The following is a 26,743-nucleotide window of genomic DNA, read 5'->3' as shown; positions in this document are numbered from 1 at the left end:
AATATCTCACATACACATATGTAGTCATCACTCAAGAGCAGAAGTTGTAACTCACACATATACATGCATATAACTAGAAGAAAACCATAAACTACAGATATACATGTATATAGCTAAATAACCAAGTATGAGATACAAGCGTTGCATGTTCGTGAAAAGTATAGACCTTAGGAGAAATATGCGAATGAGGCAACAGAGAGTATTTAAGCAGCGCAAGCTGAGGAATAACTAATCTGCTTTATTTAAACACGCGATTAAGTGAAGTATAATTGTAAAGTACTACTCCCGAAGTAGTCTAATAAAGACCATTTTGCAATACTGAATATTGGGGTTATTTATTCGACAGTTGAGCGATTCGAACGTTAGCAGAGGGTGTATAATTATCAGGAATTCCCCAAAATTCGTTACAGTATTTATTTCAATTATTTTAGTTTGATTATGAAATAAAATCGCCGCAAAGTGGCGCAAGGATCCAGATATTAAAAAAAAATTGTATTCGTGGTCCGATTTGGCTAATATTTGGATCACATAATACATACATGAATAGAAAGCGGCCTGTGATGTTCGATTTGGCTCATATTTGGAACAAATATTACATACAGTCCGGTAGAAATGACATCAAAATATTTTGTAGTTCGAGGAGGGACAAGCATACGTGGCGCAGTGTCGAGTAAAGTTTTTGGAAGGACAATGTATTGAGGACTTAGAATGTAACAAATTGTCAGGAAAGATTCCTTGTAATAATGAGTCACTAAACGAACTAAATAGAAAAAAATAATTAAAAAAAAATTGTTTAAGTTAAACGGTTTTATTGAAAACAATACTTACATTAAGTAATAATAATACTTAAAACTAGAAAATAATTAGGAAGGTCCTAGGTACTAGTCATCACACTCCTTATCAATCTAGGGCGTTGATCAAACAATTGAATAAAAGCGATGGACGCGTAAAATTTCTATTGATAGTCATACATAAGACCAACTGAACCTTAATGAGGTTATGCCACGCCTTACATTTTTAGAAATTTCACGCGCCCAAGGCTTTCATTTAATTTTCTGATCAATGCCCTAGATTTAGGAGGAATGTGATGATGAGTACCTAGGACCTACCTGATTATTTTCTAGCCTTTAATATTATTAATACTTAATGTAAGTATTGTTTTCAATAAAACCGTTTAATTAAATATTTTTTTTTAAATTATTTTATTTAATTTTATTTTGGTTTTGTTTTCATTAAAAAAAAACTAACACAGCAATTATACTTTTAAAATTAATTGCATTCAATATTGTTGGAACATAATTGCTTTTAGAGGGAAAATAACGGCCAGACGTAGTCCTCAAAACTTTCGCTCCCATCTTGCATTGCCAAAAACTTTAGCTACATTGTGGAAGAACAGGAAGCTTCATGGTTCTTTGTATTAAGAGACTTCCGCGATAAGGCATGCCTTCCGATTTGTTCGTCAAGTTAATGTCCTGTCAGATGCAAAAGCTGGTATCATAAGAAAGTACTCCAGAATAATCTGTTGCCTCCCTTCTCTCCAGATTTTTCACACCACGTAACTTAACACTGTTATCGAACATATCATTTCAGGAAGTGCACATCCACACCCACCCATCGACGTAAGTTGAAGACCAGCATGTCTCCTTTTGAATGTGAGGCGGAAGCCCTCTATATTATACACCGTTAGGAAAAGCTGAACAAACAGTTCCTGGAAGGAATTTATTTACAAACGAGTTATTACTGAAGAAGAAATCATACATCTCATATATATATGTGTGGTGTTTCCCAACATGCCACAGCTATATTCACGTTTGGATAATAAATCGTGTAATGTAGAACCATCACCTCTAATAGTGACTCTTTCATGGTTCAACACTGTTTGCTGGTTTCTTTGGAATTTGCTACAATACTTTGATGATTATTCCTTCAGTAATCGAGTGAATACAGCCGAGCGAATCAGTGTTACAACAACAACAGTACCATAGACGGGTTGAAAGACGCTACGGTGTTCAGTTCTGTTGTCGCAGACAAAGACAACTTTTACCATTAACTTGAAAAGACATACTATGTCTGGATGACTTCACAATCGAGCATTCCAACTTAACGTCCGTGTGGCAAAACTGAGTCGTTGGTCCGAAATTTTTAGTCTACACAAATTAGCATCGCCTCACCTGAGAAGTTGAATTGGTCAGCCACGAAGAATTCCTTGTATAGACTTTTTTTACAATTGTTTCAAGCTGCCCAACCTGCTCAGATTTGAAAATTTTTTTAAAAATCAAAAAAACAATTTTGGCTGGCGGGAAGAGAGAATGGTTTTACCTTATAATACTTTTACCATGCATACGAAGGGCGTAGATCTTTGTTTTTTATATTGAATAAAATCTGAAACACCCTTCGGAAAAAATTTTCAAAAATTAATGCGAATTTCGAGAGACTTGAGCTTTGTTAGATTAAAACTGACAGGGCTACAAATCTGCATACTCAAAAAATTTCTATAAATTCAAAATAAAAAGTTCAAAATGTTCGTAAACTTTTTTTCGAGTTTTTATAAAGCGTGTTTTAAACTGGTTTCCATAGCTTCAGTTAAAAAATTAATGGAAGTTTTTTCTTAAATTATTGAAATAGGCAGGGAGACAAATATAAGCAGTTAAGCCTAGTGGTTAAGGCAACTGCAGTTTCACTGTGTGATTCGCGGTTCGAATCTCGGTGAAACCTTTGATAATTGATTGATGATGATTACGTGGCGGGTTTCGAAATGGTACCATCGCAATATGCCAGTAAATGTTTCTTTCTTTCTTTTCAGTTTCTCTTAGACAACATAATAATTGAATATTCATGAATTCTTAAATAATAAGTTTAAATTATCGAAAATAAAATAGAAGAATTTGATTGGTGAAATTTTATGGAAGTTGCTACTGCTATTGGCCGCTACTGTTCGTACATAAATATGTATGTAAATACGTACTTACATATTCGTATTTGTCAATCTGAATTAAATTGAATTACAACCAAAAAAATCTTTAAATTACCATAAACAACACACAAATTCATGCTCTATTGCATTTTGAAGCATTCATTTATGCTAAATACATTTATCTGGAGTTTTTGTTGTATTTATTCATTCAGCCTATCTTTATGTTTGCAGGCAAATTCACAATCAGCGCTGGCAATACAATAATGCCGGTTTACACCGCTGAACTTTATCCAACCGCCATACGTAATGTTGGTGTGGGTGCTTGTAATGTAGCCGCTGGTGCAGCACTAATACTTACACCATATTTATCGTTGTTGGTAAGTGATGATTGTTCTTCTCAGACATATAAACGTTCAGAGAGCAAAATTTTTGTGCCAATCTGTTTTCACACTTCATTGAACAAAAATGTTTTCGCATATTTGTGAATCCATTAATTAATTTTTTCGATATTTTTCTCTTTTGTTATTTATTTTTCAGAATAAAATCGAAATTCATTTTATGATGACACTTCTGACTGCATTTGCATTTTTTGGTGGTTTTGTTGTACTGTTCCTACCTGAAACTATAGCTGCTCAAACGAAATCACAAAAACCACGTGAAGAAAAGTAAGTAAACGAGAAGAAAATTATTGCTAAGTATACCAAATACTGGAGTATATTTGGTTATGAGACAAACCGGTTTTAGGGTTGTGCCATATTCAGTGTCATTTTTCGTTCAATGAAGATGGCCTATCGCCGAAAATGGTTTGTCTCCAAACCAAATTTGGCAAGGAATTACCGAAATCATTAAAAAAAAACATTAATTATTTAACCTGTCAGAAAATCAACAAAACAAAATGAATCATTACCAAGTATTCATGAAGTTTGATGAGACGGATGTACGTCTAAAAACTCGCGTGACTATACCACATACAATAACGGACCCTGGTATACTCTGTTATTGTTTCGGTTTCATACATTTTTGACTTTACACCGAATTTTTATTTCGATTTTGAACTTAATTAAGGCAGCTTTTTATTTTTAGAACTACATTACGTCTCTTTTTCTGACTCAAGTTGCATTATCAGTTTCTGCTTAAAACTCGTTGGTTTCGGTTTAATCTTCGAATTTCATTTGATGCTTTCTGTAGAGATTAATCAATTAGTAATGTCAATGAGAAAGCGTCAGATATAAATGCGAGAGCGTCACTTCGATATGAGAATAGTCACTTAGAAAATGAGAAAGCGTCAAATGAAATTTCTAAAGCGCCAATTGTAATTGAGAATGTCCATGGAGATTTCCATATAAATATTTCGCTTTGACATCTAACGCTTTCCCGTTTACAACTGACTATTCTTAAATACAAATGACGTTTTCCCATTTTCATTCGACGCACTCACATTTACAAATAGCTCTTCTAATAAACAAGTGACGCTTTCTTATTTACAATTGACTTATTAAATTTACAATTAACAAATCTTATTTGCAATTGACGCATTCTCATTTATAAATAACTATGCTCATTTCCATATGACAATTTCTCATTAACAATTGCCTGTTCTTATTTTCGAGTAACGCTTTCTCATTTAAAACTGGAAATGGTTTAGTTTCAGTACTTGTTCTGAATCGTTGTTCCCGTTTTCAAATCCGCTATCGATTTTAATTTTGTTTTCAGTTTGAAATTTAGTCAGATTTCTGTTGCAAATTTAGTTTCAGTTTTTTATCCAAGATTTCCAAGATTTCGAGCCCGATTGAAAGCTTGACTCCCTATAATTTAGTTTTCAGTTCATTGATTCGGGACCGGTTTTGATTTTGATTCCACTAGCACTATCAGTTTCTGTTTAAAATTCGGTTGTTTCGGTTTATTTGCCGATTTTGGCAATGGATAAATCTTTAATTTCAATCCCAGTTTAGTATCATGGTTCCAATTTCGATCTCCGCTTTAGTTTCCTGTTTCCGAGTTCGATCCCGTTTTCAGATGTGCTATCGATTTTAATTTTCGTTTCAATTTAATACTCAATACAATCTCGGTTTTTCGGTGAAGATTTTGATTTCGATGCCGACTGAAAAATCGATTCGCTTTTAAACTTACGATTTCGGTTTGTTGATTCGGATCCGATTGTGATTTTAACTCATTTGCATTATCAGTTTTTGTTTAAATTTTGACTATTCCACTTTCGGTCCACGCTCCAGATTAGTTTTCTGGTTCTTATTGCGGTCCCGTTTTCGGATCTTCTATCGGTTTTGATTTTTTTTTGGGTTTTAAATTTGGTCCAATTTCGGTTTTAATTATTTTTTAGTTTAGTATGGGTTTTAGATTCGGCATCGGCTTTGGCCCGATTTTTGTTCTCTTTTGGGCCCAAACTCAGTACAGTTTCGGTTTCCATTGTAGTTTTGGTTTCGGTTTCGTTTCCGGTTTTATTAAGGCATCGTTTACGGTTGGACTTGTGGCTTCTGTTCTGATCTCAATTACATCTTCGGTTCCGCCTGGAATGCCAGTTTGGATTTCGAATGTGAATTCGATTAAGGCTTCGATTCCCGTTGAATTTTAGGTTTGGGTTTCGGTTCCATTTTTGATTAAGATCTTATTTTCTGATGAAGCTCCCAATCTAGAATTCGGTTCCAGTTGGAGTTTCACTCTAGGTGTCGGTTCCGGTTTGGGTTAAGGCTTCGGTTCAGGTTGTAGTTCCGGTTTTAGTTTCGGTTCAAGTCCCGATTCAGCCTTCGGTTTCGGTTTTGGTCACGGTTCGATTCCGATTAAGGCGTTGAATCCGGTTGGCGTACCCATTTTGGCTTCGGTTCCGGTCTCGATTAAAGCTTCGGTTTCGATTGGAGATCCCATTTTGATTTCGGTTCCTATCTCGATGAAAGGCTTCGGTTTGGGTTATGACTATGATTAATCCTAGGGTTCAGTTGGTGTTCTTTGGTTCTGGTTGTAACCTGTTTTGTGTTCGATTCCGGTCTGGACTAAAGCTTCGGTTCCGATTGGAGTTCCCATTTCGGTTCCGACTTCGATTAAGGTTTCGGTTTCGGTTGTGGCTACGGTTCCAGCTAGTGTTCTGCTCTTGGTTTTGCTTCCAGCTATAATTAAGACTTCTGTTCCGGTTGGCTTTCTGGTTGGGTTTTGATTTCGTTTTAGAGTAAACCTCCGGCGATGAGATCGTCCCTGTTTTTATAAAGGCATCGGGTCCGGAGTTTTTGTTTCTGATCTCGGTTCTGGTTGGAGGTCCGACTTTGGTTTCGGTTTCGATTAAGGCTTTGGTTCCGATCGCGGAACCAGCCATTTTATTTCATTTACATTTTCTATTCCCTTCCATTCATATATCTCCTGTTCCTTTTCTTTTTATTTCCTTAGATTCATTTCATGTTTACCCGAGAATTTCAGTGCAAAATTGGGGAATAATTTACAAGTGATTAAGTATTTTCATTTGACGCTTTCGCATTTACAATTAACTATTCTCATTTACAACTGACTATTCTCACTTAAAATTGACTATTCTCATTTACAATTGACTATTCTCATTTAAAATTCACTGTTCTCAGTTGCAACAGACTGTATTCATGTACAAATGACTATTCCCATTTAGAATTGAATATTTTCAGTTACAATTGACTATTCTCATTTCCAGTTGACTATTTTCAGTTACAATTGACTTTTCTCATTTACAATTGACTATATTCATTTAAAATTCACTATTCTGAGTTATAACTGACTATTCTCATTTAAAACTGACCGTTCTCAATTAAAATTTACTATTCTCATTGCCATATGACACTTTCTCATTTAGAATTGGAAATGGTGTAGAGCTTTAAGATTAAATTTCTAAACGAATAATTTTGACAGTAAAACGAATTTATACACATTCCAATGTTAAATCTGGATCAATATAAATATGCACATCTATCTATTTGCAGGTGTTAGAATTGACTTAACTATAAATCTGAGAAGAATCCAAGCAATTGACGCATTTGAATGCCGAATGATTATTTGTAAAAATACGACGAATTTACTTAGGAAACAGAAGGAATGTTGAACAATGGGAACTCCTTGAATTTTCAAATTCCCATGCGATGAGAGAAACTCTAAAACTAAAAATCATAAAACAAAACAAACAGATGGTGAAAAATACCAAATTACGATTAAGAATAAGTTAAAATCACATAATTACGCAAATTTTGGCTGGACCAAAATAAAAACAAACAACAACAATTAAAACACAAACGAACTAAGAAAGCAATTAGTAATTAATTATAAAAAAAAAAACAATTAAAAAAATGAAAGAAAGCATTAGAGAGCATTGAATGTCCCCCACAAGTTCATGCCACAAACCAAAAAACAACAAAAAGTATTTCGTTAAACATACAAACTAATATTTTATCATATATGTATGTATAAATATACATCAGTTGATGTAGACACGTAAGTAATTTACAACATATCAGTGCAATGTAGTTTATTTTTATTTATTAAGTTTTAAATCTGCAATTAATTAGAGCAGAAAATCATAACGAAAAGCTTCCAAATGAAAAGTGAAAGTTGCGAAACGAAAACAAAATTTATAAACTTATGCTACAATTATAAATGTTTTATATGTGTGTAACTTTATACTAACTATTCGGAAAAAAGATTTAACAAAAAAAATCTAATTTATAAAAAAATAAAATAAACAATTAAGAGCAATGTGTAAATTAATATAGGCAGGACCTTTTTGTTGCAAATTGCATTATATTTAGATATAAAAAAATGTTTATTATCAAGCAATTATTAATTAAGTCAACTTATATAAACAATGCCAATTAAATTTAAAAACAATTTCTATGTGTGCTTAATAAAATTTTCATATATATGTATGTATGTATTTAATTATATTAAAGTAGTTAATATAGGATACTAAAAAGTTTGAAGTGACTGTGTCTTTCTTATCACAAAGAACACTCCCGGAAATGGAACTACTTTGAAAGTAGTTTGAAGCCTACACATTTTTACCAACTGCCAAGGTGAAGTCAAGTAGTGAAACAATTATCCAAAGGATATCGAAATTAATATTTTTTTTTTTACTGAAATGCAATAAACTGTGCATTAATTCTGTTTGAGATGGTTTATTGAGTTGTAACCAAATGAAGTAAATCGACTGGAGAATGGAATATCAACCTATCTCGGCTGCCGTTTTCAAATAACTTTCGTAAGGCACACCATTTCAGAAATGGTTTGCAAAATGCCGTACCTGTGAATTTTATTTAAAAACACCCTATGCGAACATAAATTAATTATATATATTGTGATGAATTTTAAGAATACTTGTTTACTCTTTGCCTTCTTCCATATTCCATGTTGCAGATTGTTCTTTATTCACTTATAACGTGCTAAAATCAAACTGAACAATCCTTCCTTAGATTAAAAAAAAAAAAAAAAAAAAAATGTAAGGCGCGATAACCTCCAAAGAGATCTAAGGCCGAGCCTCTCTTCCAATTTGCGTCGTGCTTCTATTGATTTTTTCTACAAATCGGCCGGACGGGACCTACATGTTTTATGCCTACTCCGAACGGCATCTGCAAGGCAGACGAGTTTTCACCGAGAGCTTTTCATGGCAGAAATACACCTGGAGCGCTTGCCAAACACTGCCGAGGGCAACCCCGCTTAGAAAAATTTTCTTCTAATTGAAAAACCTTATTTCTAAAATTTTAATGTTGCTTTGCCCGGGGTGTGAACCCGGGGCACACGGTGTGGTAGGCGGAGCACGCTACCATCACACCACGGTGGCGCGGATTGCGCTGCTTATATACCACTCAATCGGTGTGCCATAATTTGTCTTCCAGAGTCTACACTTTTTGCGTACAGCCTTACCGAATATTTGGTTTTTTACTTTTCGTTTCTGCATTTCATATTCGCTGTTATATTCTATGCAAGTGTGTGGGAATTTTTTTTTTTAATTTTCGCAAATATTTATTAAATGTAAAAAAACTGTTATTAAAATTTTTTCAAACATTAAGCCATAGGGCAACCCTGACTTAAACAAAAACATATATTTTCTTCTGCGCTCATTGTTGCTGTGCACATGTATGTGTAGCAGGTTGCTCTTTCATTTGCTCACATTGATGTTGTTGTTGAGCACTATTTGTTAACTAGCGGCATGGATATCATGAAATCCATTTCATGTCGGAATTAGATTTGGAACCAATTAATATTGCTGCAGTGAATTCAAAAAAATTTGGGCTGGTGACTGAATTATATATCTTTTTAATCTTTGAATCTATATTGAACATCAAAGCGAAAATTCCACAAATTATGACAAAAATATTTATCCGATTCCGTCAATAATTGGATTTTATGAAACTCCGTAGCGATATGTCGAACTTGGTAATATTCGCTAAATTAATTTTGTCGTTGTTTTATCGGCCAATTAATTTGTAAGTTTGTTGCTATGTAACGATTTTCTGAAATTCTGATTATTTATGCAGCTTCTGCTAACGTTCGTATCGCAGAAGTGTCGAATAAATAACACAAATACGCAGTATAGCCAAATGTTCTTCATTTACAACTCTATTGTAGTAGTACTTCACAAATTAATTAAACGCGTGCTTCACTCAAAACGTGTTAAAATCAAACTGATTGGTTATTCCTCAGTTTGCGCTGCTTTTTTACTCTCTGTTGCCTCGTTCGCATATAACTCTAAGGGTCTAGACCAGAGGTCCCCAAAATGAAAACTGTGACATCTTTGTAGTCTAACGTCATTGAATGTTACATGCGCGAACTTCAATGAAAAGCAGCGGAGCGTAACAAAATTCTTGTAGGATACTTCCAACACACCACAAACTGTAACACAATTTTTAACATAGTTAATTTAAGCACACATAATACATTGATTGGAGGTTTAGAGAGTAAAAATTTAAATTCTGAACAGATTAGGTGAATAAAAAGGTTGCAAATAATTGTTAAAGAACAAATACTGACAGTGGTAGTTTAACACATTCTGCTGTGGTGAGTGTCCTACTACACTTTTGTGAAGCTTGTTTTACACTATTTTTCGCGCATGCAACATCTGTACTTTAAATTGTCTCTGGTAATAACTTCTGCTCCTAGCTGTTGCCTACATCCATATACGCGAAATATTCTCTCCCAGTAACAAAAGGTAAAAGATAGCAAATGAGTTGGTAGAAGCCAAAGCGAGGGCCTACTGCTGAATTCATCGCTGAATTTTAACACAGCGGTGTCCTACGAAATTCATACCTAAACAACTCGCCGTCGTGGATATTAACTAGTCTATATATATAAAAAGAAGTGTACATTTTGATTGTCACTCCATAACTCGAGAACGGATAGAAAGATTGCCATGCAATTTTTAGGAGAGATACAGGAAGGAGAGATGATGGTTAGTTGATTTTGAAATCCCAAATCGGTTTAGCCATTCTTGATTGATGATTTTTTTTAGAAAAAATTCAAAATTTGAAAATTTGGTATATAAATTTGCCTATATTAGTATTTACGATCCTTTTTTCCGGGAAGTTAACCAGAGACGGACTGGGACTGGGATTAGAACTAGGACCGGGACTGAGACTCGGAGTGGGACTGGGACTGTGACTGGAACAAAATACATACCACCCTCTGGGAAAGGCAATAAGGGATGAAGAAGAATGAGAAGAAGGTGAGAGAAGAGAAAAGAGAGAAGTAGAAGGATACTGAGAAAGAAATAGAATGAGACGAATATGGAGATAGATGAAGCGAAAAAGACGGAAGGAGGAGTGAATAAAAGGATCACAAAAAAGTGAAGAGGGGTGGGGGAGGGCAGAGTTAGACGGAAAAAGCTTATTAAAAAATGCAGATAGGCCATATTTATGGCAGAACAACGTCTGCCAGGTCTGCTAGTAAATTATATGAATTACCAACTCACATACTTGGGTAAATGAATTGATCAGCTGTTCACCTTACCGACGCACATACATGGCAGTGAGTTGTTCAGTTGTGCGAATAACTTTTATATAAATACTTTTGTTGGAAATAACAACAACGATTTTAAAACGAAATTTGTTCCGTCTCTCACCTCGAAACCTATTACCAACTCGCTTACCTTTTTCAGTTCTGAATTATTTTGGTACTGGGTCTTTGCTGTTAACGGCGCTGTTTACATGTATGTGTGACTGCTTGCTTTGATGTTTACATGTGCATATGTATCAGCCCAATACTAAATATTCCCCCGGAATTTTGTTCAATCGGATTCTTTTATTTCCGCGGAAAAAATTCCTCCAATTCTTTTTTCCTAGGGAGAACAATAATTGGGGGATAGGAATTTCGAATTATCGAAGTCAGCTGTTTTGTCAATTTAAATTTCGTTGCGCATTTCTTATTTTGTTTAAAAAATTTAAAAATTTGTTTACTGTTCCGAATTTGTTTGCAATTAAGAAATAAAGTATAAACAATGCACAGTATTGCATTTCATATGGTATTCAATGAAATGACTAATGAATTGGTGACATCAAAAGAGGAAAATAAGAAGAAGACTGCGGGATAACACAAATCCGCCGAAGTTGCCTGCTTCCATTCAGCAAAGCAATTGCCAAAATTTATTTAAGCCTTCTGGATGGCTGCATCAAATATGCCAAGAGCTCTTCCGTTGCTTATGATATACTTTTCGACTTAAAATAAAAAATATTGTAGTAGAATGTACATATTATAGCACAAATTTGTACAAATAAGTGTTCTTTCTTAAAAGAACCAATTTCCTTTAACTATTTTGATGCATTCCCTTTAATTTAACAAGTGAAAAAACTTCTAGGAAATTGCAGAGAAATCTCCCTCTCACTCACATTCATAATACTTACTTTTCTCCGATAACCGGTTTCCGCTTTTTCGAACATTGTTCAGAATAGGAGGAAAGGGAAAGTGAAAAAACTCAGAAGGAATTTTTATTTAGAATACGAGGAATGGGAGAAGGGAAAAAACACTCACGCAATCTTTGTTTAAAGTTGGGCTGTACATATATGTATCGAAATGATAATGTTTGCCGACAATATTCAAGGCCATAGCATAAATTATAATCGAAACATTTTTTAGTTAGAATAGAATAAAGAAAAAATTTAGAAAAACTGCTATAGCTCGTTGTATAGATCCATTTCGGGAGCTGCTAAACTCCTACATCGGCAACGTTTTGACGCTGCTGTTTTAACCATTCAGGTATAAAAGCGGTTGGCGGCCACCGTGGTGTGATGGTAGCGTGCTCCGCTTACCACACCGTATGCCCTGGGTTTACACCCCGGGCAAAGCAACATCAAAATTTTTATAAATAAGGTTTTTCAATTAGAAGAACATTTTTCTAAGCGGGGTTGCCCCTCGGCAGTGTTTGGCAAGCGCTCCGAGTGTATTTCTGCCATGAAAAGCTCTCTGTGAAAACTCATCTGTCTTTGCAGATGCCGGCATAAAACATGTAGGTCCCGTCCGGCCAATTTGTAGGGAAACTCAAGAGGAGCACGACGCAAATTGGAAGAGAAGCTCGGCCTTAGACCTCGCCGGAGGTTATCGCACCTTACATTTTTTATTTATTTATAAAAGCGGTTGTTTGTTTGTCTTCATAGTTTCTATTTCTATTATTTTATTTCATATTCTTTTTTTTGAATTGAGTTTGACAACGCGACATCTGTCGAAGAAACAATGGAAATATTGGTCTTATTTTTATGATAATGATACCATAGTGTTATATTTATTGATGTCTTTCCCCGTTTTTAAGATATTGTGTTCAAACGGAGTTCAAGCTTTTGATCGCAAATTGTTTTGCCATTATTATTGTTGATATATTTTTTCTTAATTGGAGAATTTGCTAATTAGAATAGAAGAAAGAAAAGGTTTAAGAGAACAGAGCACGCAGAAAAAGTGTCAAGAAATATGACACTATTATTGTCATAAAAATAAGACCAGTATTCACAATGTTTCTTCGACAGAAAAATGTTTTTTCAACAGAAAATCATTTGGCATACATAGATATAAGTTGCGTTCCAATGAAACGTGATCAAGAAACGGATAGAAATGTAACATGCAAATGCAACAACGGCGCTGTGATCTTGATATCTACCTGGATCAATTTCGGATCAACAGTGTGACGCTGTTGATTTGGTTTTTTGAGGAAAATTTTTGACAACAGTAGTACTTACAGACTTACAGTACCGATATTTAATATATTGTAATGAATATTAGCAACATTAAGGGATACTATCATCTCTAAGCCGATAATAAGCCGTCATTAGTCTGTACATAAATAAATCAATCATTATGTCTACACACATGTACATACAGCAGCGGAGAGCTACGCACAAACACATGCATATATCTAAGATACTCACAAAAGTATTCAATCATTATTACTCACATAGACACAAGCATATGGCTTTGCGAGAGACTATAAACTACAAATGCACATGCATATATTTGAGATACTCACAAAAGTATGCAATCTGCAGCGAACTAGTAAATTCCAGAAGGAGAAATGCCTAGAAATATGCGAATGAGGAAACCGAAGAGTATAAAAGTAGCACAAGCTGTGGCCTAGTCAATCAGTTTGATTTAAGCACGCTATTGGTTGCTAAGTATACGTGTTATTGTGAAGTATTTTCAAAGTAGTCTAATAAAGACCATTTTGCATTATTGAATATTGCAGTTATTTTATTCAACAATTTAGCGATACTAACGTTTGCAGAAGGTTGCAAATAAAAGGAATTTCACTAAATTCGTTCCAATATTTTTCCACTCGACAAGCCATACATTTTAACTTTAAGTCTAAAAACAAATTATTAAGGCCATAAAATAATTACATTATATTCATTTTAAATCGTTATAGAAAAACTATACATTATTTATTTGAAAAATACAAGAATCACAAAATAATGTGCAATTTATTTTTGCACAAACTCTTGACAGAAGTATTATTTTTAATAGCAGCCTTGAGACGATAGTTATTTAGTTCAAAACGCTTCTTTTGGTGCCTCTCCCGATATTTTCGGACGTGTTTTAAACTGTCGACCCTTTCGTTAAGCATTAGTACTCTAGCTTTTTTAAGTGCAAAATCCCATACAATTTTATATGGAAAATATATCGCCTTTGTAGGGTTTAAAGAACTAATAATACTAGTTATCAGTTTTATAATTTGTTTTTACTTTTTAGTAAAAATTTATGGAGCGATTCGGGGGAAAAAAGTTGAAAATAGCAGGTACCCTATTGTGTGTACACATTCGTTGAGTGCTGCCAACTCTTATAGTACTGATCCTGATCGTTCCAATGAGATTTGATCGTGATACAGAGCTCGATGACTCAATGGAACGCTACTATAGGAATTATGAAGACAAACAAATAACGCTGTGATAGCTGAATGGTGGGAACAGCGACGCCAAATCGTTGACGATGTTGGGGTTTAGCAGCTCCCGAAATGAATCTATACAACGAGCTATGGCAGTTGTTCTGAATTCTTTCTTACTTCTATTCTAAGTAAACCAATTTTTCATAAAACTGTCTTGGGACTTATCGCAGGAACAGGTACTTGAAAAATAAAACAAGTATTTTCAGTTTTTTCGTGATAAGCACAGCCACTTCCATAAAATTCACTCAATTATCTTAAGTCGCTGTTTACACACCAAAAGCTTTATTTCTGATTATCGACAATTTCTCCTTTGGAGTTGCTTATCATATTAACACACTGCAACTCTTTCTAAGCAACAATTTGTCATTTTATTTCAGTTCTTTTTAAAAATGTGTGTTTAGGTTAGGTTAGGTTAGTTTAGGTTAGGTGGTAGCTGCCCTAATAAGGGGAGCTCACTTGGACAACATGAAAGTCCGTTGTGATGCAACATGCAATAAAATAACGGTGACGTAGATATAGCTACGATTGTCTATCGTTGGGTAGCAACGATGAAGCTCCGAATGATACCGATCTCAACTTTGGATAAATTCTCGGGGGATCCAAGTAAGTCGCGACCGAAGTACTTTCGCCTAGTTCTGTCAAAAGCTGGGTAATCAAGCATAAAGAGATTTGGTTATTCCACCTCATCATCCTCCATACAGCTGCAGCAGGATGGAGTTTCCAGTATATTGAGACGTGCCGCATGGATAACCATGGCACAGTGCGCTGTCAAAACCCAAGTGACCATTGATAGGTGAGCCTTAGTGAACCCAATTATTTCAGCAGACCTTCGGCCATCCACTTTCGGCCAGAAAGATATTGCTACCCTGTAAGACGTGGTGTTCGCCCAACGTTTGCTGAGCTGACTCGAGGCCCAGCTATGGAGGAGTAATTCAGAGGTGGCCAGTGGAATCCCGAAAACCCTACAGCCATCTTCATCCGGTTCAGTTGTGCCATTGCGGGCTAAGAGATCCGCTTGACAATTACCCGGTATATCACTATGGCCTGAGACCCAGGTAATCTTAATTGTAAAATAATTCGGTGCAATCGCAAGCGAGGTCAGGCACTCCCCTCCCTCGATCGCACTGTAGTTGAGCTTAAGGCCTTGATAGCCGCTTGGTTATCAGAGTAGATGTTAAATTCCCTAACCGTAGTAGCACTGGATAGCGTTTCATCCACCGCATCCTTAATCGCAGCAACTTCCGCTTGGAATACACTGCAGGGATCAGCCAACTTAAACTTGCGGCTTACATTTAGCTCTTGACAAAGGAACCCCCCCCCCACACACCAACCTTTCCGTCCAACTTCGACCCATCCGTGAACAAGTTAACCGGTCCCACTCCTCTCTCGGTGGAATGACTGGGGTGAAGGTTGCATAGGGAGCAGTTATCGGCATACAATAGTCCGTCCTGTCCGGGATAAAGTCGAAACTGGTAATAAGGCTAGAGTGTCCGAAGTACGAAAGCCCATAGCCCATATCACGAAGCCTGACTAACGAACGGGCCGCGGCCGCCTTTCCCACAATATCTACTGGATATATGTTCAGCATGACATACAGTGCCAAGGTAGGTGTTGTTCTGAGATCGCCACTGATACCGATCAGCGCCGTCCGTTGCACTGACACTAACATTTTGGAGGTGCTCGCCGTGTCCAGTGCTTTCCACCAGACCAGCACCCCATAGAGCAGACCACCAAGTGTTTTATTCAAGGCGAATTCAGTACCAGGTGTTGTTATCTCAACAGCTGATTGCTTCTTCTTGATTAATTTCCATACAGTGCCTTGTACTTTAATATGTCAGTTAATCGAAATCAATTAAAATTTTCTTTTGACTTGACATTCTTTTGCATGGCGAATTGGTTGAATTATCTTTGCCACCGCCTGGTATGGATTCGCCTTGGTTTTATTTATTGAAAATTTGAAAAATTATTGTGAAGTATTAGAAATTTCAATTAAAATCTTAAAAATTTGTATTCAAATAAAACAAAAAGTTACTCAATTAGAAAAAGGAATAAAAATAAAATTTAACAACAGAAGTAAGGCAGCAAGAGAGAAAGTCGCCGCGCCTCGTTACTCGTTTGTGTGTAAACAGCGTCCAACAAAATTTCATCATATTTTTAAAGAAAGAACTTATTTTAAGAATTTATATATGTCTAATTATGGATTGTAAATAGTAGTAGTTAGTTGTCAATTAAATTTTATTCATATTAATACGAGTGCCAAACAAAAAAACTAATATATTTGTCAATTAAGAAATTTATAAGAATTTAAAATTCTAAAATTTAGTTGCACAAAGTAAACAAATTGATTGATAATATGCCATAAAATTATAGAAAAACCTAAATTTTTTACGTACATACAGTTGAGAACACAAAAATAGCAGTGGCAGCTATATGTGTATTTCAATAGGCATTTAATTTTCCAAATAATTTACTTTGGCAACTCTGCAACCAAGTAAATCACGCAAATTAAACGCATTTCATACAAGTTTACTAAGTTTACAGAATCTAAGAGCTCTTTGAGGGATTTAAGCATAGCATGAGTTGCCTTACTATTTCAATTCGCTCTTTATTATAGCAAATGAAGACCATTCCTTACACCGATTGAAGAGTGTCGACTACCCAAAAATACTTAAGCCTAAGTCACATTAGAGCTCAAGTGCTCAAGTTTAGAGCAAACGTACTTCTCAAACATTGATTTTCAACACTCAATTTGAAAATTAAGGTGTCCTCAGCCAAAAGAGGGTTTTTTTCAACTTGTCTTCAAACGTTATTCTCTCATTCATCCCAAATGTTAGATTGCAATATTGTGAATATTTTCTTGGCATACTTATGTAAGCTTCCTTTGGACGTTTGTATAAGATTAACTCTTTTTTTATACTGAAGAGTAAACAAATGTTACGTATACGCATCGGTGCCCGTCTTTGCAGGTGGTGGTACGAATGTTTGTATGTAATTGTTTTGGTTGGTTTTTATAACTTAGTGAAAATATTGGTACATACTTTTCATTTACTTATACAAATTTCAATCTTGTTTCCTCAAAATTTAATTCACTCAACTTTTCTTTGTGTGTGTGTGTGTTTTTTTATGATGAAGCGATTACCTCCTAGAGAATTGTAAATTACTCGAAACTTATCAAAGGTTCGAGAGCTATTAGAGAAAAAATTTGGATATGAAGTTGAGAGCTTAAAATTTCAAAAATATTTCAAAGTAATTGCAAAATTCTGTTGGGGTTTTCTTTTTCTAAAGATTCAAAAATTTTTTTGCACGCTTGAAAAATTTTCAATTGAAAAGCAAAAAGAAATTTAACAACTCAATTGGTTTGTTCTTATTTTCCAATTGAAATCTCTTTCCAAGCGAGCGAAAAAAATTATGAAGCTTCGGAAAAAACGTACGTTGTATATAAACGTGAGTACTTTAAATTTCTTAATAGTTGGAAAAATACCTTTTCAATGTTTTTTGGGTTACGACCTTTCTTAGAGCTTATTTTAAACTAATCCCATCTTAGTGTTTTTCATAAACTCCTTTTCTCAGCTAAAAATGTATTAGATGTATTGCGTTGTTCAAATAAAATTTTATATAAAACAGCGAACAGAAAAATAGCACATTTTTTTAAACAAATTCTATGAATAATGTAACTGCTACTATGCAGAAATTTCAAAAATATTTTCGAAAAAATTCAAAAGTTCAAGAAATTTTTATGAAAATTTCGAACCCAGGGTTCCCTGATTGTTTTTGGCAGATTGCAGATTCGCAGCCTAATCAATTTTTGTCTAACCAAATAAGAGTTTTGTGGAAATTCGCAGTAATTTTTTAATTTTTTTTTTCCTGAAGACTGTTTCGGTTTTTTCCCCCTTCGGGAAAAAACTCTAAAAAATCACTACGGATTTTGAGAGACCAATAACTTTATTAGACTAAAATTAAGAGAGCTTCAAATTAACAGTTGGAAAATTTTCTGTAATTTTCGAAAGTGTTTTTGAGATTGGTATGCAGAGTGTCAGTTTCAAAATGAATACAGGTTGTTTCTTAAAATAACGAAAATAAAAAACAAAGTTAATATACTCTGTGAACTCTGCTCAGCTGAGTATAAAAATATATTTCATTGATGAAATTTTATAAAAGTTGCACTGTTATTGTTTTGTTCACTGCTGTAGGGCATTTTGCAATAGTTGATAGGTTGTTTAGAAAACTCAACTGAGATTGGGTGATGTCACACACGGCAGTCCTTATTCCATATCTGCGCCAAACAAAATTTACTTTTTATGTATTAAGTTAACGATACTGTCAATATAAGCCACAACTTTTTTTTGTTATTCATATAACATAAAAATAACAAAATTTGCACACAAATCCAATATCACTGATCAAGTTCTATTGAACGAGCCTAAAATTATTCCACACAAGTTGGATTAAGAACGTAGAGTTTATATTTACCAAAGTGTGTATGAAAGAAATAGTAAACCAAAGGCGATACTTAGAGATAAATTATAAAACGTACAGCGGCGCATGCAAATGACTGAATGGGTAGAGGCATCTGCCATAACACTAAGATGAATGCAGGTGTTTTCGAGCTTAAAATTCAGCATTCGAAAATCCAGCTGATGAAAGAAGTGAAATTCAGGAAAATGTGCTAGTAACTATTGCTGTGTGCAAATTTTGTGATTTTTCTCTTATGTCTATATAATTTTTATTTCCTTTCTGCTCTCAAGTTGTTTGTTTTTAAAATAATACCAAAAAATGTACTTACATAATACAGTAATTATATGTATGTATGTGTAAGTGTGTATATATGTATTGTATAAGATTTCATTCAATATATGCATATAGTTAGAGTAATTAAATACTAATACATAAATAATGAAATACATCTAACTTCAAACTTTTACTTCTATGTACTTATTCAATGACCAGTGTTGTATTTGCAAAATTTATTCATAAATATTTTGATACATTTCTGCTATAAAATTTAGTGTGTCTCCTTAAATATATAATAAAAGAAATCAAATTTTTTTAAGTATTGCCAAATTAGTATAAAAGGAATATTTATAAGTAAAAAATCTTGTTATCTATCTAAAAATAAGTAAAATAAACGAGTAAAAATATATAAATTGAAAATAAAAGATATAAACATATTTTCCGAAACTGTGGTAAGTATTTAGTAATGCTAAAAGGGAACTAATTTAAAAAAAATATTACTATGTGTATTTAATTAGCGACACAGGCTCATATTGCTTACTAGGGCATGTTTTTGAAATTTAATTCTTCATCAGCTAGCTCGAAATTTCATTCATACTTCATACCACACATAATAATATTGATTTAATAGTAAACAGTACTGCTAAAATCCAACGTTACAAAGCTGTTAAAGCGCGCCTGAAAATATTCTACACAATTTTGGTTTAAAAATATATTGTGTGTGACAACAACATACAACTGTTCCAGCAGGCTTGTTCGTGAAAAGTCTAGACCTTAAGAGAAATATGCGAACGAGCCAACAGAGAGCATAAAAGCAGCGCAAGCTGAGGAATAACTAACCAGTTTGATTTAAACACGCTATTAGTGAAGTATAATTGTGATTGTGAAGTACTACTCCCAAAGTAGTCTAAATAAAGACCATTTTGCAATACTGAATATTGGAGTTATTTATTCAACAGTTCAGGGATTCGAATGTTAGCAGAAGGTGTGTAATTAACAGAAATTTCCCAAAATATACAGTATGTACTAAGTGGTGTATAAAAGGAAAAACAACAAAAAGGCAATATTTAGAGACAATTTACAAAGCGTGCAGCGCGGACTTATTTCCGCATCAAATTGCCGCAGTTCACACTCATTTCAATAAATATAATTTCTCATGATTAACGCCTATTTCAACTCGAAAAACTCGCGCGTTCTAAGCTAAATGACTTTATCTATAGCGCGAGTGCGCCGGCACATGTATCAGTCTGTGTTTGTTCACTCTGTCAACACCTTAATTGGAATGCCATTAGTTAGGTTGTTGTTTTTAATTACTCTGAATTGATTACGGGGTGAGCTTTATGCACAAAGCGTTTGTTCGCGAATCAGCGAAAATTTGCTATACCATTTCCATTTTTCTATATCTTTAAAGATCTACGTGAAAACATTGAGTCGTAGGCTAAATATACCAAAAAAGATTTCAACACCCTGTAAAAATAGCAAAACTTCTTGTAGTTTAATTTTGTTATGTCAATCTTTGAAAATTGCCTAGCATTTAAAGAGCTTAAACTCATTGTACGTTATCCATATTGTAATTGTTCCGTCCTATTTTTAAATAAAGTACACTCCCTGAAGAAACCGGAAATAGCACCGAAGCGCATAGGATGCTAGGAAAAATTTGTTTTTGCCTCTATCTAATCGACCTTAAAAAAATACTGCGCTTCCCAAGGCAGGCGGTTCTATCTACCGGAGCGACTTAGGATTTTTCCCAACCAAGGGCAGCCATTTCAGTGTAACCCCATTTAATTTGTTGCGTTCCTCCCACTAAAGAAGTTCTTTTTACACTATAACTCAAGAACTCCAATTTATCTGCCGACGATATAGAAGCTCCCAGGGCATATAGATAGGCGACATTCAGCGTGCGTGTGAGTGTGGAGTGGTAAGAAGCTGTCAAAGCTCGCCAAGTATTCTCAACATGTACGTGCAACTAATAAAGTACGTTGAACTGCCGAAGACCGTTACATTGCCTTCCGACATTCTCTCAAGCAATCGTTCAGTCGACTTCATTACTTCAGGATACCAGAGCTGCATTGATTTTGAAAAAGGTTACTAATGGCTTCTTAGAATATCAGCAGCATTCTTTTGCTGTTCTTCTCATTCTATCTGCTATCCGAAAAAGGGAACAAGAGTTCTTAAAGATCATTATTTCCTTACCAACTTGTATAACATTTTAGATTCATGGCAACTTCCCATCCGCAGCAGCAGCTTTAGCGAGTAAACACAAGCTTCTGAGTAAAGGTAGAAATCGGACGCTATCACATTAAGAACTGTCAGATATCCGCTGGTACGGGACCAAATCTCATATCAACTGTCAAGTCTTTCTCCAATTTATCAAAACATAATGACAAAGTATCTACGGGTTTCATGTCGACGTCAAAAGTTGGCGATGAAGAAGATCTTCTTGTTGTAGCGACAAAGACACATCTCGAAGGTTTTAAAGAGTGCTATAGATGTTGATGGTCCTTTTCCGAATATACATGCGATACGTTTCGGTAACAAGTACGATTAAGGTACTAGCCCGACCATCTCGGGAACGATTTAATATAACCACACTGAACCTTCTTGGCCATCCTGCTCCCACCCGCTAGTTCCATGGAACTTGAGGTAGCCAGAGCCTCGGCTGCTAGAGAAACAGGATTTGCCACGGGCAGGTGAGGTTGACAGAAGCTATGTATTGCACTGGCGACCCTTTGAAAGGGTTGCACTACACAGTCCCTTAAATCGATTGGGTATTTTAGTCACCTTTTACGACAGGCATACCTGCCACGGATATAGTCATAACCCCGCTGGTATAACCTGTTACTGACCTGTTGAGTCATTCTTAAAAAGTGGAAACAGGCATAGGAGGTTTCGCTTGTGAAACGTGGATAAGCATTTATACTACTGTCGCCACTAGCTTTCGTCACGCTCTACCACGGTTTAGCTGACTGGTACATGATGAGTGTATGTGTGCATAGTGTGACACATTGTAATTGTTTAAAAGTTTAATTGACGACCAAGTAAATTGAAACCACTATCAAAAAAATTAGCCAAAACAGATCCGTTCTCTTAGAAAATACTAGAAACTTTCTAGGACTTGCTAAGCAGTTTCAGATAGCAAATCATTACCACGGCGCATCCTGTACGGCGACCCCAAGTTATAGGTTAGCTTGAATTTACCGGTCCATGGTGATTCTATATGTGCATAGTGTAACCAGAAAGACGTTTCTTCAACGACGAAATACTAGAAACTTTCCAGGACCGATATCTAAGAAGTGGACTCCAATTATATGAGTAGTAGGCAGTCGTACATGAAATTCAGTAACGAACAATCTCCAATATCATCAGTATTTTCGCTACCTACTGTCAAACATACTAAAGTAGTCGCAGCTTCAGTAAAGGGAAATATAGCGAATTGATCAGTCGATCCTTTGTTACGCGTCGCCACTATGTTCAGCCAACTTGAGAACCATTCGCATAATAAGTTGGAAATACTCAATAATTCAATATTACAATGAAATGCAAAACCGCCAGTTCCTGCTTGACGCAGCTCCGCCTTCAAGAAGTATAAGGAGAGAGATCAGCACTATGATCCCTGAAATGTATACAGAGTTGTTAAGTTTTTGTTTCAATTCATACACAGAGAGCTCCGTTATCCCAACCAAATTTACTACTATTGCAAAAGAGAAACGCATACTTCTCAGAGAGACGCGCTTCATTTTGGCCCAAGTTTTATATTGTAACGGGTAAAACTCTTACTTGACTCAGACTTAGCTCCAACCTACTCGATGGAGCAAAATTCCGTCTTTCGTACTGGTGCTTGTGTAGGACATAGACAGTTTTTTTTTTCATGAAGAAAAATTTAACACGGTCCAGGTTATGAATCTCTTTTCCAGGACTAGTTTCTTGTATACAATTTTCTTACCTGACTAAAATTCGTACAGCTTTTAAATAAACTTTTTCGGTACTCATCACTGAAGATAATAAATAAAAATTTAAATTAAATGTATCTACTTAATTTTTCTTTAAATAAATTTTGAGTTCATATACTTTTCACTGGTTCATTACTCTTCGTAGTATGCTCACGCGTATTAACGACTGACTAGATTTAATACAATATTTTACGCCAAATTTTAAATGTTGTTTAAGCTGGAGACATTGGTGCTTTATCGGTAACCGTATCGGTAACCTTATAACAGCTGATCCGACCAACCTTATGAGAATCAATGCAATCGATTATTGGTGCCGCTAAGGTCGTAACCGTATCGTAGCCAACCAATTGGGTTTTGGTTTACCGTCGTAACGATAAACAGCTGATTACGTTAGGGATACGGATACAGCGATACGACATACGGCACCAATGACTCCGGCTTTAATCTAACGAAACGTACTTTATTGCTTCAAGCTCGCAAAAGCTTTCAACAAAAGCACAAAAAGCTTTAACTATCTCTACCAACAGCAGCTGTCTTTTGAACTTAGTTGGCAGATAATGTGTAATTAACATTAACATAACTTTAACGGTAAATGTGTTACAGTAGTGTAAAATTTATTGAGATCGCTAAAATATCAATACACGCATAATTTAAGTCGGGTATTAAGGCCAGAGTTGCAGTTTGGAGTATTTTACGAAGCAAAAAGTGAAATTTGTCTAGGAAGAATCTGGTATTAAACACAAAGGAGCATACGACTACCGACTAAGTTTAATGTAGGTTTAACTGGCCCATGGAGAGACTAATAGCACCTTTATGCCGGAACGAGTACTGTCGGACTCTCTTCATACTACTGCGTGTACTGTCGCATAGGTCCTCTTTAAAGCCCGATTAAACTAGTATGAGTCCGGGATGTTGTTGTTGTTGTAGCGATAAGGACCCCCCCCCCCCCCCCCGAAGGCCTTGGGGATAGTTATCGATGTTGATGGTCCTTTGCCGGATGCAGATCCGGTACGTTCCGGTAATAAGCACCATAAAGGTACTAGCCAGACCATCTCGGGAACGATTTGGAATGACCACATGAAACCTTCTTGGCCATACCGCCCTCCCATCCTCTAGATCCATCAGGAGTTCAGGGTCGCCAGATCCTCGGATGATAATGAAACAGGATTTGCCATGGGTAGGTAAGGGTGACAATTGGGTTGGAGAAGCTATATAATGCGCTGGCAACCCCTTGGCGACCACCGTGGTGTGATGGTAGCGTGCTCCGCCTACCACACCGTATGCCCTGGGTTAACACCCCGGGCCAAGGAAACTTCAAATTTTTAGAAATAAGGTTTTTCAATTAGAAGAAAATTTTTCTAAGCGGGGTCGCACCTCGGCAGTGTTTGGCAAGCGCTGCGGGTGTATTTCTGCTTTGAAAAGCTCTCTGTGAAAACTCATCTGCCTTGCAGATGCCGTTCGGAGTCGTTCGGCATAAAACATGTAGGTCCCGTCCGGCCAATTTGTAGGGAAAATCAAGAGGAGCACGACGCAAATTGGAAGAGAAGCTCGGCCTTAGATCTCTTCGGAGGTTATCGCGCCTTACATTTATTTTTTATTTAACCCCTTGAGAGGGTTGCGCTACACAACCCCTTTGAATCAATTTGGTATTTTAGTCGCTTCTTACGAAAGGTATTCCTACTGCGGGTATATTCCAAGCCCCCTAACCCGCTGGGGGAATGAGTCCGGGATAGTCCCTCTTTCAACCCGATTAAGCTAGGATAAGTCCGGGATATCCTCTTTATATGAGTTCAACTGGTATCTATTGCCTGAGCATGTTCGGGAGACTAATTGCTTGTACACTCTTAGTACTCTTCTTTGTTACTGCACGGACAATATCGGACCGCCGTGATGTGAAGGTAACATGCTCAGCTTATCACATCGAAGATCCTGGTTTTAAGTCCCGGACAAAGCAACATCAAATATTTAGAGAAAGTTTTTTCAATTTGAAAAAAAATTTTTCTAAGCGGGTTCGCCCTTCGACAGTGGTGCGGCAAGCATCCCGAGTATATCTACCGTGAAAACCTTTTCAGTGAACGCTCATCTGCTTTTGAATGCCGTTCGAAGTAGGCAGGAAGAATTTAGATCCAGTGTCGCCAATTCATAGGAATAATTAGAAAATAGCACGACGCAAATCGGAAGCGAAGCTCAGCTTTAATCTCCTCGGAGGCATATCGCGCCAAGTCTCAATTTATTTTTACTTTAATTTAATACATGGAGGTGTGAAACAAAATAACTGACCTTATGGCCATTTCATAAAAAGTAAGTTAGGATAGGTTAGGTGGTAGCTGCCCTGATAAGGATAGCTCACTTGGACAACACGAAGGTCCGTTGTGATTCCACATACACCAAAAATAACGGTGACTTAGATCTAGCTACTTAGAGAATCGTTGGGTAGCAACGATAAGCTCCGAATGATACCGATCTCAACTTTGGATATATCCTCGGGAGATCCAAGTGAGTCGCGACCGAAGTACTTTCGCCTAGTTCTGGCAAAAGTTGAACAATCAAGCATAAAGTGATTTGGTGATTCCATCTCATCATCCTCTATACAGCTGCAGCAGGATGGAGTTTCCAGTATATTGAGACGTACCGCATGGATACCCATGGGACAGTGCCCCGTCAAAACCCCAATGACCATTGGTAGGTGAGCCTTAGTGAACCCAATTATTTCAGCAGACCTCCTGCCATTCACTTTTGGCCAGAAAGATCTTGCTACCCTGCAAGACGTGGTATCCGCCCAACGTTTGCTGAGCTGATTCGAGGCCCAGCTATTGGGGAGCAATCCACAGGTGGCCAGCGGGATCCCGAAATCCCTACAGCCATCTTCATCCGGTTCAGTTGTATCGATGCGGGCTAAGAGATCCGCTTGACAGTTACCCGGGATATCACTATGGCTCGGGACCCAGATAACCTTAATTGTAAAATAATTCGATGCAATCGCAAGCGAGGTCAGGCACTCCCAGACCACCCTCGATCGCACTGTAGTTGAGCTCAAGGCCTTGATAGCCGCTTGGCTATCAGAGTAGATGTTAAATTGCCTAACCGTGGTAGCACTGGATAGCATTCCATCCACCGCATCCTTAATCGCAGCAATTTCCGCTTGGAATACACTGCAGTGATCAGCCAACTTAAACTTGCGGCTTAAATTTAGCTCTTGACAAAAGACCCCCTCCCCCCCAACCTTTCCATCCAGCTTTGACCCATCCGTGAACAAGTTAACCGGTCCCATGTCCCAGATAATTCCACTTCCCCAATCCTCTCTCTCTGGAATAACTGGGGTGAAGGTTGTATAGGGAGCAGTTATCGGCATACAGTAGTCCGTTCTGTCCGGGATGAAGTCGAAACTGGTAAGAAGGCTAGAGTGTCCGCTTTCAGAAAGTCTATATCCCATATCAAGAAGCCTGACCAACGACCTTGCCGCGGCCGCCTTTCCCGCAATATCTACTGGGTATATGTTCAGCATGACGTTCATGACGTAAGTAAGTTAATATTATGACAATTTTAGAAAAGCAGAATGGCCATAATGTCAATATCGGTTTTAACCTTGTCCATTTAAGGTGTTCATAAAGTCAATTGACGTTATGGCCGCTGACCTCAACGGTCATATATCTATATATCCTAATCTAAAGGTCGCAAATTAAAAAAAATTCAATTTTACTAATCCCAAGCGGAAGTGTATAGTACTGTTCGGCATAACGGGTGAAATATCAGTATAATGTTGTAATGATA

At 36.3% G+C, this 26,743-nt stretch overlaps 1 protein-coding gene across 3 annotated transcripts in view; it reads left to right on the top strand.

The window, feature by feature from the left end:
* LOC137251459 (organic cation transporter protein) overlaps positions 1-12,133 on the top strand; it is a 202,401-nt gene extending 190,268 nt beyond the window's left edge. For all 3 annotated transcript variants that reach the window (XM_067786080.1, XM_067786074.1, XM_067786090.1), the window contains 3 exons: positions 3,146-3,291; positions 3,452-3,579; positions 6,868-12,133. In XM_067786080.1, the coding sequence (XP_067642181.1) occupies positions 3,146-3,291; positions 3,452-3,579; positions 6,868-6,874 (281 nt within the window). In that variant the 3' untranslated portion in view covers positions 6,875-12,133. The remainder of the gene's footprint in view (positions 1-3,145; positions 3,292-3,451; positions 3,580-6,867) is intronic.
* Positions 12,134-26,743: the final 14,610 nt, after the last annotated feature.

The sequence above is a fragment of the Eurosta solidaginis genome, chromosome 1 (genome assembly GCF_040869045.1).
Source record: "Eurosta solidaginis isolate ZX-2024a chromosome 1, ASM4086904v1, whole genome shotgun sequence".
Lineage (NCBI taxonomy): Eukaryota > Metazoa > Arthropoda > Insecta > Diptera > Tephritidae > Eurosta > Eurosta solidaginis.
This window is presented reverse-complemented; position numbering and strand designations above follow the sequence as displayed.